The following is a 14,138-nucleotide window of genomic DNA, read 5'->3' as shown; positions in this document are numbered from 1 at the left end:
TCTTCAGTAAAGTTTCTTGATGGCTAATTGTTTTGTTTTATATACACAAAGATACCAATCAAAATACGAACTAGTCAAAGTGACGACATTTGAATAGTAAATCAGGTTACTCAAGCGGTGCCAAAAAGACTCTCCACATAGTCGCTAAAATCGATGACTACGTAATAACTATTAAATATCAGTCATTTTTACCATTGTGTAGTCAGAAAATAGTCAGGTGATGGTGGCAGGGATACCTGGCAGGTAATACATTTGACTGCTCTATGATAATCGTTATGACTTTCGTTCGGTAGTCATTATGACCAATGCCGACTACCTGACAATAGTCTCATTGCCTACCTGCAAACCTCTACAGAGTAGTCATGACATACTCAGTGTGACACTATTCGTCCAAGGATCGGTTGTCATTATGACCATCCATTAACAATGAACTGTTGTCATTATGACTATCCAACGACCATGGAAGATAAGTCATGTTGACCCGGTCAGGACCACCTCTGCAACGTCACTGTTAGGCAAAGAGACCATCTTCAGTCAGTTGTGGTCAACTGAACCATTACTGAGCATTCAACCCCGCAGCCATCTGATGATTCAACCTAAGTCCCAGTAACCGGCCACCATCCTGAAAAATATAAAATCCATTTAAGCAGCACCATTTTTATTCCAAACTGAACACAAGTGTACATCAATATACCTGAACCAAAATAAAATTCAACCATCAAATACACATGACAAGTTACTATTACCAGATCTAATATAACCTTATGGCTTTGAACACTTTCCTCTTCCTTTACCTTGACGTTTTGATAGCTTTCCTGCTGCTATGTTTTTTGACATTCAAGAGATCGAGCAACTGAAGAATACATCAATCTGCATCTTTTTCAGATTTGGTAATTTTCCTGGACTCATCATAGAACTTCAGAACAACTCTTTCAACAAAGTTGAAAATTTTCTTGAGTTTTGTTGGAAATGCAAAGTTGAAGATATAAAAACTCCCTACATACATAGTGAATGCTTCCACAAAATTTTCAGTGGCACAAATATCAAAACCATCAACATATAGTTTGAATTCCTGATCACAAAACTGAGAAATTGAACCACATTGAATGTATATACCACTCTCAGCAGGTTCCCTAACTTCAGTACCCACCATGATACTTTCACTTTCTTTTAGACGGAAAGAGATACCAAGAATGGCAATACTAGATGTAACATCAGGCATGTGTGAGGACTGTTTCATAAGAAATGCTAGCAATAGATTATTTTCTGGTGATATGTTTCTGTCCTGCAGGTGAGAATTTACTGAGTCCTTATATTGAGAAAGTTCGACACTCCTTTTTCTGCATTATTTCCTAGCCGCTTAAATTCATTCAATAGCTGTGTTGGTGATGCCATAAGGAAAGGATAATGCTCTATAAGTTCATTGACAGGAGTGTTGTCAATGGTCAGTTTCCTATGATCATGCAGAGTTTTGTCCATAAGCAAGTCCACTTTACAAAGATCACCCTTTTTTTCTGCAACTCAAACGAGTTTTCATCCATTCCTTGTGTTTTTCGGTGGAAGTTTCATCCTCCCAAACTGGCTTTTCACACAAGTATTGCTTTAATCCATGTAGCCTCTGTTCTGAAATGTGATTTCATCTGTTGCAGTTTTTGTCTTTTTCTTTCTTTCTTGGACTATAGGTAATGATGAATCCTTCCGCTTTCTATTATTCTGGAATTTCTGACGAAGCCTCAACCTCCACAGCTCCTGCAATTAGAATTGGCAGAATTAGTTCTATCGAAAATGAATAACAAAACTGCCCTAGTGTAACTATAATTATTTTAAACAGTATTTCTTTTAAACCACCTTTGGCATTTTTTCAGGTTCAATCTGAGAAGCTGAAAATCAGTTGTACGAGTTCATCTTGGCAATGTATTCTCTTTAGCGTCAAATTTGTTGAGTTTCATTAGTTGAGTCATGTAACATCGTATACAAACAAAACAAATGTTTCAAAGTATCAAAATAGTATTTACCGCAGCCCCTCCTTGACAGATATATGTACTTGTGTGTATTTTAAAAAATATAACTTCCCACAAAATTTTCACTTGTTTCTTCACTAATATTATGCAACACAAAAAATGACATTTAATTTATTTTGTAACAAATGAACATATTTTTTGCAGAATACATTTACACCCTTACAAGTGGTGATATGGTTTTTCCTGTTATGCACTTTAGGACGAATTTTACTGGGCTCACAAAGTCAAATGTATAGATAAAAGAATATATTTGTGATAAAAATATATTTCCCAACAAACATAACATAATGCACATGTGGATAGTACTTACACGAACACCTTGGGGTGTTAGATTTGGGGCATCTGACAGCTGAGGGTAGCGCTTAAATATTTTATCCACTACTTGGTCATACTGCCTTGAAGTGGGATATCTGGAAAATAGAGGTTGAGCAGGTTATCAAGTACAGATGAAGACATCTGAAGAGATATAATTACACGCTTGTAATCAGAAATGGTACACATGGTATTCACTGCACAGCACTCACAAGGTATAGTTGGAAACCTCAGTGTAGACTGCATCCAGTAAATGGAAGCGACCTTCTTTCTCAACAGGCTTCCTTTGCGACAACAGCAAAGCAGTAGATATAGGCAACCTTGACAAATTTTCCAGCTTAAAGTGTACTGTCCAAGGCTTAAATGCTAAGATGCTGACTAAAGAAAATATCAAATAGTTCAAAATACTTACAAATTGGGGTTGACTGATTGCAATGAAATACTAAATAAGGCCTAATTGTCTCAAGTGAAAGATGAAACTATTTCTCCAACAGATTGAAAGATATGTTTGAAATTCATTAAGACATATCCTACCATGATGATATGGACTGAATTTGTTCAGTACTGGGACCGGGTGAAGATGCACTCTGCTTGTTTGAAGGCACTTCAGGGTTCAGTGGATTCTGATCAAAAATACATTTTTAACGGGTCTAAATTTGTAATGAAAAGTAACAACAGTAATTGTGCTATGTTGAATAATGTATGTTGAACAATTTTACTTCTTTTCTTCGGAATAAAGTTTCTGCAGAGTGATTTCCAATAACTACATAAATGATTATAATCACTCAAAAATAAATGGGTTGCGCATTCTTACAAACGACTTACCACAACAGCTATCTCTCCGTCAGAGACCCCAGCATAAGAAACCAGAGAAACGCGCAACTTTGCTCATGGTTTTGAATGTCAGACCATTGAACATCCACCCAGTCCTGCCAGTCTTCCATGTACACTTGAGCTGAGAAGTTGGTAGCATCTACATCCAGATTTAAGCTGTCAGAAATCTTACTGGGCAACAATCCCAGACCATCCACTGACACTACAATTTTTTTTTTCATTGTAGGTAATGTGGTAGGGTAAAGCCATTTATTTAAATGGAATTTAAAAGTATGGTACTGATCAAAAATGATTTATATGTATACACATGCAGAAAAGTTGTTATTGAAGAACAATTACAAAACACCAAAAAGATACATTAAAGTTCCATAAATTTAGCATCAGCAGGACTGGTATAAATAAGCTAAATAAGTAATTTGGTTTTTCCCTAACAAATAGTAGCCTTTAAAAGGTGAAAGTGGATATAAGTAGTCTGACCTCAATAGATGGTGATGATAGTGGTGATTTTGGTGCAAATATGCATGATACATATTAATATGACACAAGTTCTCTCTGTTTGAAAATTTTGATGAAATTTGACATAAAAAGACAGAAACAAATTTACATAAAATATGCCAAATTATTTGATGAAATTTGTCACTGGAAGGTACACACCAAGTTACATAAAATAGGTTAAAATTTACCACTGATTACAGAGTTCTGTTTAAAATTTGTCATCATTCAGTCGCCACGAATGTAGTGATGTAGGACGATCATATTTTCACCTTTGTTCACATAACAAGGCAATGGGTAATGATCATAAAGATCTGGAATACTCAGGATCTCATAGCTTCTCATTGACTCTACAATGTGAGCATGAAGATGCCTGTGATAATCAATAGTTTAATATATTTGACAATACAGGAAAGGTTTTCCCCAAAGAACAAAGCAACAGATCACTGAAGAAAATTGAAGACTGTCGAATTCATAGCTACTGACAACCATTGTCTCTGTGTTGTATGTGATGCAGTTGACTGTACAACCTGATGCTTTAGTGAAAAATCGCCTTCCCCAACAAATGCACTGACAAGATTTCGCTCTTCTCCGAGTGAATTCACAGGTAATCTGACAGGATTAGTCAGGTCAAAGGCATCTATTCCAAGAAATCCATTGCTTTCCAAATGTGAACAGAGTTTATACTGGTGTCTCACTGCCATTGTTTTGGCTAGATTCCTCCTGTTTTTGGTACGTCTGGCAACATCAATAAAAAACTGTTTGGACTCAAATCTCGTGGTCCACACATTCCTCAGTGGACCAAACCTGCGAGTCATCTCTGGGTAATGAAAAGTAAAATGTCCCTTTGGCTTGAGAGTTCTATTTGAAAATTCTTTTTCATAAAGAGAATGGAACTGTTGTATCACATCATTTTAAAATTCAATGCTTGCATATGACATTGACGACACATTATCAATTCTACAATATCCAGCAGAGCCAACAGAACTTCTCATTTGTTGTTGCCTTTTGCCGCTGCATCACCCACCAGTAATGGAAATAACCTTAAGAGACACCAAACTTGCACAGCTTTTTGCTTAATGTGTACAGACTCTCTCAAAATAACAAGCTCAGGCCCATTGATTTTATCAGTTCCTTTGTAGTGGAACTCCTTCACTCTGCTTGCAAGGTACTGAATGCTGAAGTATCCAGACAAGACATACTGATCTAAGAGTAAAACTAAAATTTCTGACACCAAGCCAGATTAAAAAAGGTCATGTAATATATCAGGTGGTAGAGCATTTGCCACATGAAATTGCTGCAGAACGTTCAGGGGCGATCTTTTTTAACCCCATATGTACTTGTCAAAATCGGTTCAGTTTTGACCATTGCAACTTGGTAATTATTGGATGCAATAGATCTCTTTGGACATTTTGAAATATCAGTCAACTTTCTTAAATCATCCCGAGTTACCATGCAGAATCTACATGATCTAAGAGCAGAAAATGATTCGAGAAACCTTCTAATAGCATGGCTTCCCAAACGATCTGCAACAACAACAAGAGGTGCACTTCTGAATTTGAATGTTCCTCTGGTTTGACAATGTCAATACCAATGTTTTCAAGAACAGATAGTTCTTCAATCAAAGGTCTCATCACTGTATTTATCCCATGTTTGTTTTTTACATTTTCGCTCTTCACCAAGATTGCTAAGAATATACAATGAAGCTGAGATCTCAAAGCAGGTTCAATATTGCCTAACTGATAGTAGAAAGCAGAATATTTGTAAGCAGGAGCTCGTATTCCAGCCTGGTTCACAGCTGTAAACTCATCAAAATAATGAATGATTTGAAGGGCAAGGGGAGTTTCCTGCCAGAATGAATGGTTTTTGAAATGTTCACCATCAACGACATCTCTAAGACAATCATCAGCTGACTGGCGAGGATAAACAACCTGGCTAAAAATATCATGTTTAAGCACACACTTCAGAGTATCTGATAAAGAAACATACTGCATTGTGTCATGTTTCCAATCATCATCAATTCCCAGGTCTTACTCAACAGGGTTTACAAATGCCAAATTATCTTCAAGGTAAGACTGGAAATAATTGTGGTCAGTGAAATTTTCAATCATGGAAGACTTTCTTTCTTGCAAGCTTCCATCACTGCATCTATACTATTTCTGATCAATGTTGTTTTTATGGTTTGGAATAAATGTCCATCTTTGGTAGCCATAATAGAACAGGACAAATTTTAAAAAAAATTACTTGTAGTTTTGTAAGTAATTTTTTTCATTTTCACGCAGTTGCAGAATTGTTTTAGCTAAGGTTCTTCGCTTGTCTGTGACAACCATCTTTTTATTATCATCAACTGCCTCATCCCTGTCAGAGATTTTATACCTCTGTTCCATAAAGTACTCGGCACATTCACCACCAGCTTCATTATCATGCATACTGGTAGTAGCAAACCATCCATACTTTTTATTTATATGTCTTTTCAAACATCTGATGCTTTTAAATGGTCTTTCACATCCATTAACCCCACATGGGACAACAAATTTAGGCTCATGCTTATGAACCAAAGAAAAATGTGAAAGAAGCTTGCTAAAATGCCTAACCTTATAATTACATTTAATGCAAGGGAAAATATTGAAAACTTCTGACTGTTCTGCCATGTTTAACTCCAAAGTTTACTAAACTGCACAGTGTCTATTAATAAATATCATGCAAGACGTCCATGCAAATGTCACGGGTTTTCATTCTGGAACGTAAAATGTATCATTTATTTAACTAAATTTAATGATAAATTTCAACAATAACAACTAGCAAATGTCGGTCGTCCGCAAACCGACGGTGCATCCTTGGACTTGCCCTCAATCTAACGAATAAAAACGTACTTCAAAATGCAAATTCTTCCCACAGCCCCCCCCCCCTCCGGGTGGCCAAAAACATTCATTGGCCAGACCTCAACTGAACTAACATTTTCACCAAATTGGACAGAAATCAAAAAGGAATTGTGGACTGTAGAGTGAACACAAGGAAATCTCTGCAGACGCATACGCATGCTGAAGCGTGATCCATAGTATCCCCTGATTTTCGTAAGGGTATACATTTTTTATTATTTTAACTACACAACTTGGTTGCTCATAACTCGATGCAATATCCCCCGAATCCTACATTTCTCTCACCGGTATGGATTATGGGAGGGACCCAAAGTCTGAGAAAATTCTCTGAGAGCAAAGAAGGGAGAGGGGGTTGGGGGAATATTTTGCAGGATCACAGGCTTTCTATTCATAGTGTACTGCCTGGCACTGGCTCCTATCTCGCACCATTCGATTTCACAGTATAGAGTTTAAAAATTTAAATACATTTTGTACCTAAAGAGATTTTTAGATAGTTTGTAATATTAAATTAAAAAAACACACACATTAAACACAATATATGTTTCACTTTTTCACTGTTTTCAAATTATTTGTCTTGCCGCCCCATTTGTAACTCCATTGTTGGCTGTGTCAGTGGATCCCGCCATAATACACACGTCGCATAAAGTGTGTACGCTTTAGCATTTGTAGCTCTACTGATTTATTAAAAATAAGTATTTATTATGTATTAAGTATTTACTATAGTAAGTACATATTATTATGCATTCAAGATACCAAATATATGCATTTGTGATGTCAAGAGTGGGGAATATTTTCGATTTCATACTTGCTTCAAAGCATTACCTAAATATAAATATTCCTACTCTACTATACTACTAGACTACCATAGTACAGACCTACACAATGTAACGGGCAACCATCCTTGTTTACACATAACGAGTTGTACACAACATACGCATGGATTCACTTCAGCTAATCTATAATGTTAAACCTTCGTATTCTTATACTGAACATTGTATAGGAAAATAAGACATAAACGACTAATATTTACCTGGATTTCTTCTTTCCGTCATCAGAGCGGTTGCATGGCAATTGTGCAATGTCAGTACAAGTTTCGGTCATTATAAATTCTATAAACGTCACATGTAATTCTCCAAAAAGCGAAAAAATATTTCTGTGTGTGATTTCTCCCCTCCCATCCCCTTTGGGTTTATAGTGTCATCACTACCTTCGGCTGCCGCTAAGGAGTGGACCGTGCTGTCTTCACTCTCCCCCTGTGTATGTATTGTTGTATGTGAGCCCCTAAATCACCCTCGACCACCCTGAGGAATGATCAACCTCTCTCCATAAATAACACCTACAGCCCTCCTTGCACAAGGAACTCCCGCCTTCAGATAAACTCGACCTGGTACACCCCTCTGGAAAAGAGATAGTCTCACTCGCGCCTAATGTAGCTGCTTTCCATTTGTGTTCAATTTGGGCTGCGGACCAATAGTCGAATCTGATGCATTTCCCGGACGTGTAGTGTCAGCGCGAGTGTTAATCACGTGGGGAAGGCTTATTTCAGTCATAACTTAGATCGTTGTGGATTGTAATAATAAATGTATTGATTATTGGATTTCATATTCGAATATTCCAACACAATCATACAACAATATAAAAACACAACTGTCAAGTAAAACAGTGAAGAAATAGTAGTGGTCGATAAATAAGATTTATTTAGGTAGGATTTATTTTGTGTGAAATAAATTTATCCTCCCCCCCAAATAAAAGTAAATAAATAAATTCTTGCAAAGTTTATCCCTTGTTACGTTTCAATTGTTGTATTTATGGAACAAAATGTATGTATACAGTACTTTATTTGAGCTGCGCCTTAATGATATAAGAAACATCAAGAGTGTCAATTCATGAGTTAATGCTGACTATGATGTTGATCTTCACAAATCGTTATCTGTACTCTGTCCACCATTGGTATCAAAACTCGGTTTCTAGCAGTGTAAGTACACAAATATACCACTGTGTCACTAAAGGCTTCTTGATGACACCGTGATCTTTACTTAACTTCTCACATTTTTCCAACCTTGTGTTCTGGTAAATCAGTTTTACACCACTGAGTCTTGCTGAAAGCAAGGTGGATTCTAATAATGACCAGTTCACTGCTGCGAATTGTAATCTGATTTAAGATATTGTGATATTTTCCCTGGACCAGATGGAATAACCTATTTCATGTTTGCTGATTTCAATGCCCACGTCAAGTGGATACTTTCTGAAGCACATAATGGAAGTTATAGTTTTAACAATTCTCTATATGTCTTGAAGCAAGTTTAATTCATCTTAATTTTCAAACTTGACAGTCTTTCTTTTTCTATTCCCTAATTAACTGGTTATTGAAAATGTTACTTACATTTTGATAAACTGTTATTTGCGAAGACAGAACTACCTTTGATTGTTTGATGCATTTCCAAGAATCTTACCTGATGTTTTCTACACGCGTCCAAATCCTGATGGGGGCATAAAAGTAACGCAATACAACATGATGAAGATTGGGGTCTCCTGCCTGACTTATTTGAAAATATCCTTAACTAGCTAGTAATAGGAGACACTTCACCTGGAATACAAATAAAATTCTAATGGGAAAAATTTATATCCTGTTCTCCACAGTCCAAGGTTCGAGTCAAATAACTACTGATTCTCGCCTGCATGTGTCATAAGAATAATAGCAAAATACCTGCATTCAATTACAGTACCCCAAGAATTAGCAATGGGTACTGTTTTCTAGTTGCCTTCCTTTTGGTGTATCAGTTCAAAATTAGTGGCAGCAAGCAAAGACAGAAGTAGCCTTCGACTACTTCGTTCTGACCCCTAAAATATTTTTGTTGAATATCTTGTCATACTTGTATTTCTGGAAATGAAACTGTTGACAAAACAGCTCTGTATTCTGAATGTCACTCCGTTGATTGGCTATTAAAATTTATTTGCGGTATTCTATTGAGCTACCGTTAAGTATGTTATTCTTTTATTTCAATTGAAGTTGGAAACTTATATACACTTAAATACAGTTATGTTCAAGCGAAGACTTCTTGCTGTACCCTTTGTAGAACTGTGTTAGAAACCGTTGACTATTATATTACTCTTCAACTGTTTCAGTTTACCTTAAACGTATTCATCTTGATTCTTACCCTTTCTTCCTTACCTGTTGAACCTTATTATAGTTGCCCCCCCCCCAGAAGTAGAAGGAACAAAGACTCAAACTGGAATTTGTTGTCCTTAACAGTACTTATTTTACCAGTAAAGTGTGTAGCAATGCTTAATAGCATATCACAATTATTGTTTTACTACAAACAACTGCAAGTCTCTATGTACCTTTCATTTTAAAGCTAAAATATTGTTTCCTAACTAGCAGCAAGAAAGGTGTGGAATCGTATTTTTAGTAGTTGTGGATTTTTTTATGACTGAGAAAACGGGCACTTTTAGGGAATAAAAGTATGTGAGTTCTGTCCAACCGCCGACATAGATCACTGACAATGGTAGGAAGAAGAGGAGTAGTAAAAGTCTGCAAAGGATTCCATGCAAGATTCCATTAGTTGTGTAGAGCTTGCATACGAGCATAAGTTAAGGGGTTAAGTGCTGCTATTGAAAACCACATCCCAAAAAGCATTAGAACCTTGCTAGTGTCAGGGGAGAACAGACATTCCCCAGAAAATTACCCCTGTAGATAAGAGAGTCATATCTGAAGATCTGGAGAGAAAAACCACACTACTTCTGATCAAAGTATACTCTCTTTGCCCTCTTGTGGAATGTTTAAAAGTCAGGGCAGAAAATGCAAGGAACACATTTAGTGGAAGAGAATGTGGTAAGAAAGTGACCCTAACTAGAGAAAGATATAATACCTCGATTCCACAATACTAAAGCATGTAAATGGAAGTGCATCTCAGTGTAGAATGGTTAGGGTGTGGCGCACATACTCGGCAAGTCAGCTACACCCAAAACTTCCTTGTAGGGTACTAACATCTGCATAAGAGTAGAAAGAGAAGCATATTGCCTTCACATCAAACTCAAGAACAGGAGAATTTAGAACTACTTTGATTCCTAAGTATTAGACAGGATTAGCTCTGAGCAATCAATCTGGGAATGTGACATCTGCTATCGAAAGGAAGTCTGTCGTGTGCTATCAACTCCTGTGACTGTAAAACAGGTTGAGACCATCCAAATGACAATAACATCCACATAACACAACAGAATAAAGAAAGCTTAAGACAAAATCAGAACAGTACCACATATTCCAACTGTGAACCATCATGCAGAAAGAGGAATTGAGGGAAGAAGACAGACAACCCAGAACATATATTAGGACTTATGTCGATTCACTTAAAAACCAAAACCAGCCTGCAGGGTATTGACACCCACATGAAGGTAGTAAGAGTGCTCCCAACTGAAGGTAAACTGCATTTTGATGTTTCCATTGTACGTGTAATTGTAAATTGGAGGATATTACTCATTTACACTAGTAGAACACCACTGGTCTACTCTGAACTGAATAATTATATCCATCTCATGTGGAACCCATCCAGCAAGCTTGAAACTGGTAAGTTTTAACAATTCCTATACTCCATTAGAAAAAAAGGATGGTAAGAATGCATTTGAGAACCCTGAAGAACATCAACACTCAAAACAGTGCAATGGGTGATCATGAATCCCTATTTTGAAAAGCAGACTATAACAATTTATTCAATCAAGACATGGTAGAGATGGGAAGATATCCCTTTCTGCTTTAACCATGAAGTCCATGGGTGGTACAGTCTGGGATAGGCCAATATACGAAGTAAATATCATGTTAATCACCAACAATCAATCTTGTGAAACACCCCATCTCAAAGGTGAGCATGTAGAACCATGGAAGGAAAGTGCTATTCAACATGGTGTACAGGGCATATTTAGCGTTAAAGAATATCTGAGTGGGATCCAAATAAAGAAGGTATGAAATTGTGCCCCTGAAAGAAAATAAATAATTAATAAAGATTTTTCTGGTGTTATAATCATGCCAAATATTAGAGTATAGTTACAGATGGAAGGCAAGAACTCAAGTAAACCAAATCTATGATATTATATCAGTAATGGAAGATGAACATGTTAGAACTGGTCCAAGTATCTGACTGTAGGATTTCCTCCAGAGGTTGATGAAGATAAAAAGTGAGGAAAAATGTGGTATTAGCTTCAATGTGAGTTAACACAGTACAAATAATCAGTGGTGACGAGAACACCCACTTGTAGAGAAAAATATATATGTGAAAACGGCTGGTTTGGGTTGAGAAAATTTTTTATGTAGAGGAGTGAACAATGTTTCGACCTTCTTCACTGTTCGCTCCTTTACATAAAAAAATGTTCTCAATCAAAACCAGCTGTTTTTACACATATATTTTACAGTACAAAGTATGCTAGAAAGGAGACAAAAAGAAATAAGCCAAATGGATCAAATCATAAACCCAATTGGTGAGTGTAAAAGGAGAGAGATCCATGGATGTAGAAGGGTCATAAGGGATAAAGAGATAGGAATAGAAACAATGGAAAAGGTTGTGTGAGCAATAAAACAATGAGAAGCACACACAGAACATAGAAGTCTATCTGAAATGGAACAGGGTATGGAGATGTGAAACAGAAGGAAAGGAAACTGACAAGAACAAAGTTTTACCCTCAAGAGTTTCCTTCAAGAGAAGGAAATTTACATTAAGGGACAGATGAGATAAAGAACACAAGGATGTAGGTCCAAATGGAGGTAAAGTAAAAGAAAGGAGAGCCATTTTATTATCCTAGTCTGGAAGAGCAGGCTGCAAAAGAGGTTTACAAATCTGGAAAGAATGAATTAAGATTGTAAGGACAGGTGAGAGAGAAACCCTGAAGTAAGAGGAAAGGTGGAAGGTAGGGAATAAAGCTGCCTTCTAACCTGAAAATGAGGATACTAAAGACCCCTGTTGTAAAACCATGTTAGAAACTTGGACACACCAAGAATGGTAAGGCAAGCAACAAGAAATCCCTGAGATTGGACTCGTGTGCAAAAACTTTCCACTTTTGCTGAGACACTTCATAGAGGAAGGATGGCTGGACTGGGACAAATTAAATAAAAACATACAAGAATTATCTTTAAAAACACAAAACTCATTCTTATAAAATTAAAAAGAGCGTATGAAAAATATTTTTAAAAACACGACACTCATTCTTACAATATTAAATAAAAACGTAAGAGAAATCACAAAAAACACAAAACTTGTTCTTATAAATTAAATAAAATCGTATGAGAAATCTCTTTAAAAACACGAAACTCATTTTTATAAAAATAAATAAAAACATGCAAGGGATCTATTTAAAAACACAAAATTCGTTCTTTAAAAATTAAGTAAGAACAACCTAAAAATCTCTTTAAAAATACAAAACTCGTTCTTATAATATTAAATAAAACACACGAGAAATATATTTAAAAACCGAAAACTCGTTCTTATAAAATTAAATAAAACTGTGAGAGAAATCTCTTTAAAACCAAAAAACTCGTTCTTATAAAACTAAATAAAAACATGCAAGGGATCTATTTAAAAACACATAATTCGGTTTTTTAAAATTAAATAAAAACGCATGAGACATCTCTTTAAAAACACATAATTCGGTTTTTTAAAATTAAATAAAAACGCATGAGACATCTCTTTAAAAACACAAAACTGGTTCTTATAAAATTAAATAAAAACATACCAGAAATGTCTTTAAAACACAAAACTCGTTCTTATAAAATTAAATAAAAACGCATGAAAAATCTCTTTAAAAAACATAAAACTCGTTCATATATAATTAAATAAAAACATACGAGAAATCTCTTTAAAACACAAAACTCATTCTTATAATATTAAATAAACATGAAAAATCTCTATAAAGACAAAACTCGTTCTTATAATACTAAAAAAAACGTAAGAAAAATCACTTTAAAAAACAAAACTCGTTCTTATAATATTTATCAAAAACGTATGAGAAATCTCTTTAAAAACACAAAAGTCGTTTTTATATAATTAATATAAACATACCAAAAGTGTGTGTGGTTTTCTTATAGAGAATCCACATCATACTATCTGCTGAGCCCACCGAGGCGAATTAAACCCTTTGTTTAAAGCGTTTTAAATCCGTAGACATATCGCCGTAATAGCGGGGGACTAACATACAAACAATCTCTTTAAAAACACAAATTCTTATAAAATCAAATAAAACCGTATGAGAAATATCTTTAAAACACAAAACTCGTTCTTATAAAATTAAAAAGAGCGTATGAAAAATATTTTTAAAAACACGACACTCATTCTTACAATATTAAATAAAAACGTAAGAGAAATCACTATAAAAACACAAAACTCGTTCTTATAAATTAAATAAAATCGTATGAGAAATCTCTTTAAAAACACAAAAAACTCATTTTTATAAAAATAAATAAAAACACGCAAGGAATCTATTTAAAAACACAAAATTCGTTCTTTAAAAATTAAATAAGAACAACCTAGAAATCTCTTTAAAAATACAAAACTCGTTCTTATAATACTAAATAAAAACACACGAGAAATATATTTAAAAACCGAAAACTCGTTCTTAT

The 14,138-nt window shown here is 35.3% G+C and overlaps 1 protein-coding gene across 1 annotated transcript; it reads right to left on the bottom strand.

Moving 5' to 3' along the window:
- Nucleotides 1-641: 641 nt before the first annotated feature.
- LOC143254610 (uncharacterized) lies at nucleotides 642-7,954 on the bottom strand. The gene is made up of 3 exons (XM_076509758.1): nucleotides 7,569-7,954; nucleotides 2,332-2,431; nucleotides 642-1,749 (listed from the first exon to the last, which is right to left on the bottom strand). Exons 1-3 carry the CDS (start codon nucleotides 7,637-7,639, stop codon nucleotides 1,603-1,605), a joined length of 318 nt encoding a protein of 105 aa, XP_076365873.1. The 5' UTR covers nucleotides 7,640-7,954; the 3' UTR covers nucleotides 642-1,602.
- Between the last annotated feature and the right edge of the window lie 6,184 nt (nucleotides 7,955-14,138).

The sequence above is a fragment of the Tachypleus tridentatus genome, chromosome 6 (assembly GCF_004210375.1).
Source record: "Tachypleus tridentatus isolate NWPU-2018 chromosome 6, ASM421037v1, whole genome shotgun sequence".
NCBI classification, from domain to species: Eukaryota; Metazoa; Arthropoda; class Merostomata; order Xiphosura; family Limulidae; genus Tachypleus; species Tachypleus tridentatus.
This window is presented reverse-complemented; position numbering and strand designations above follow the sequence as displayed.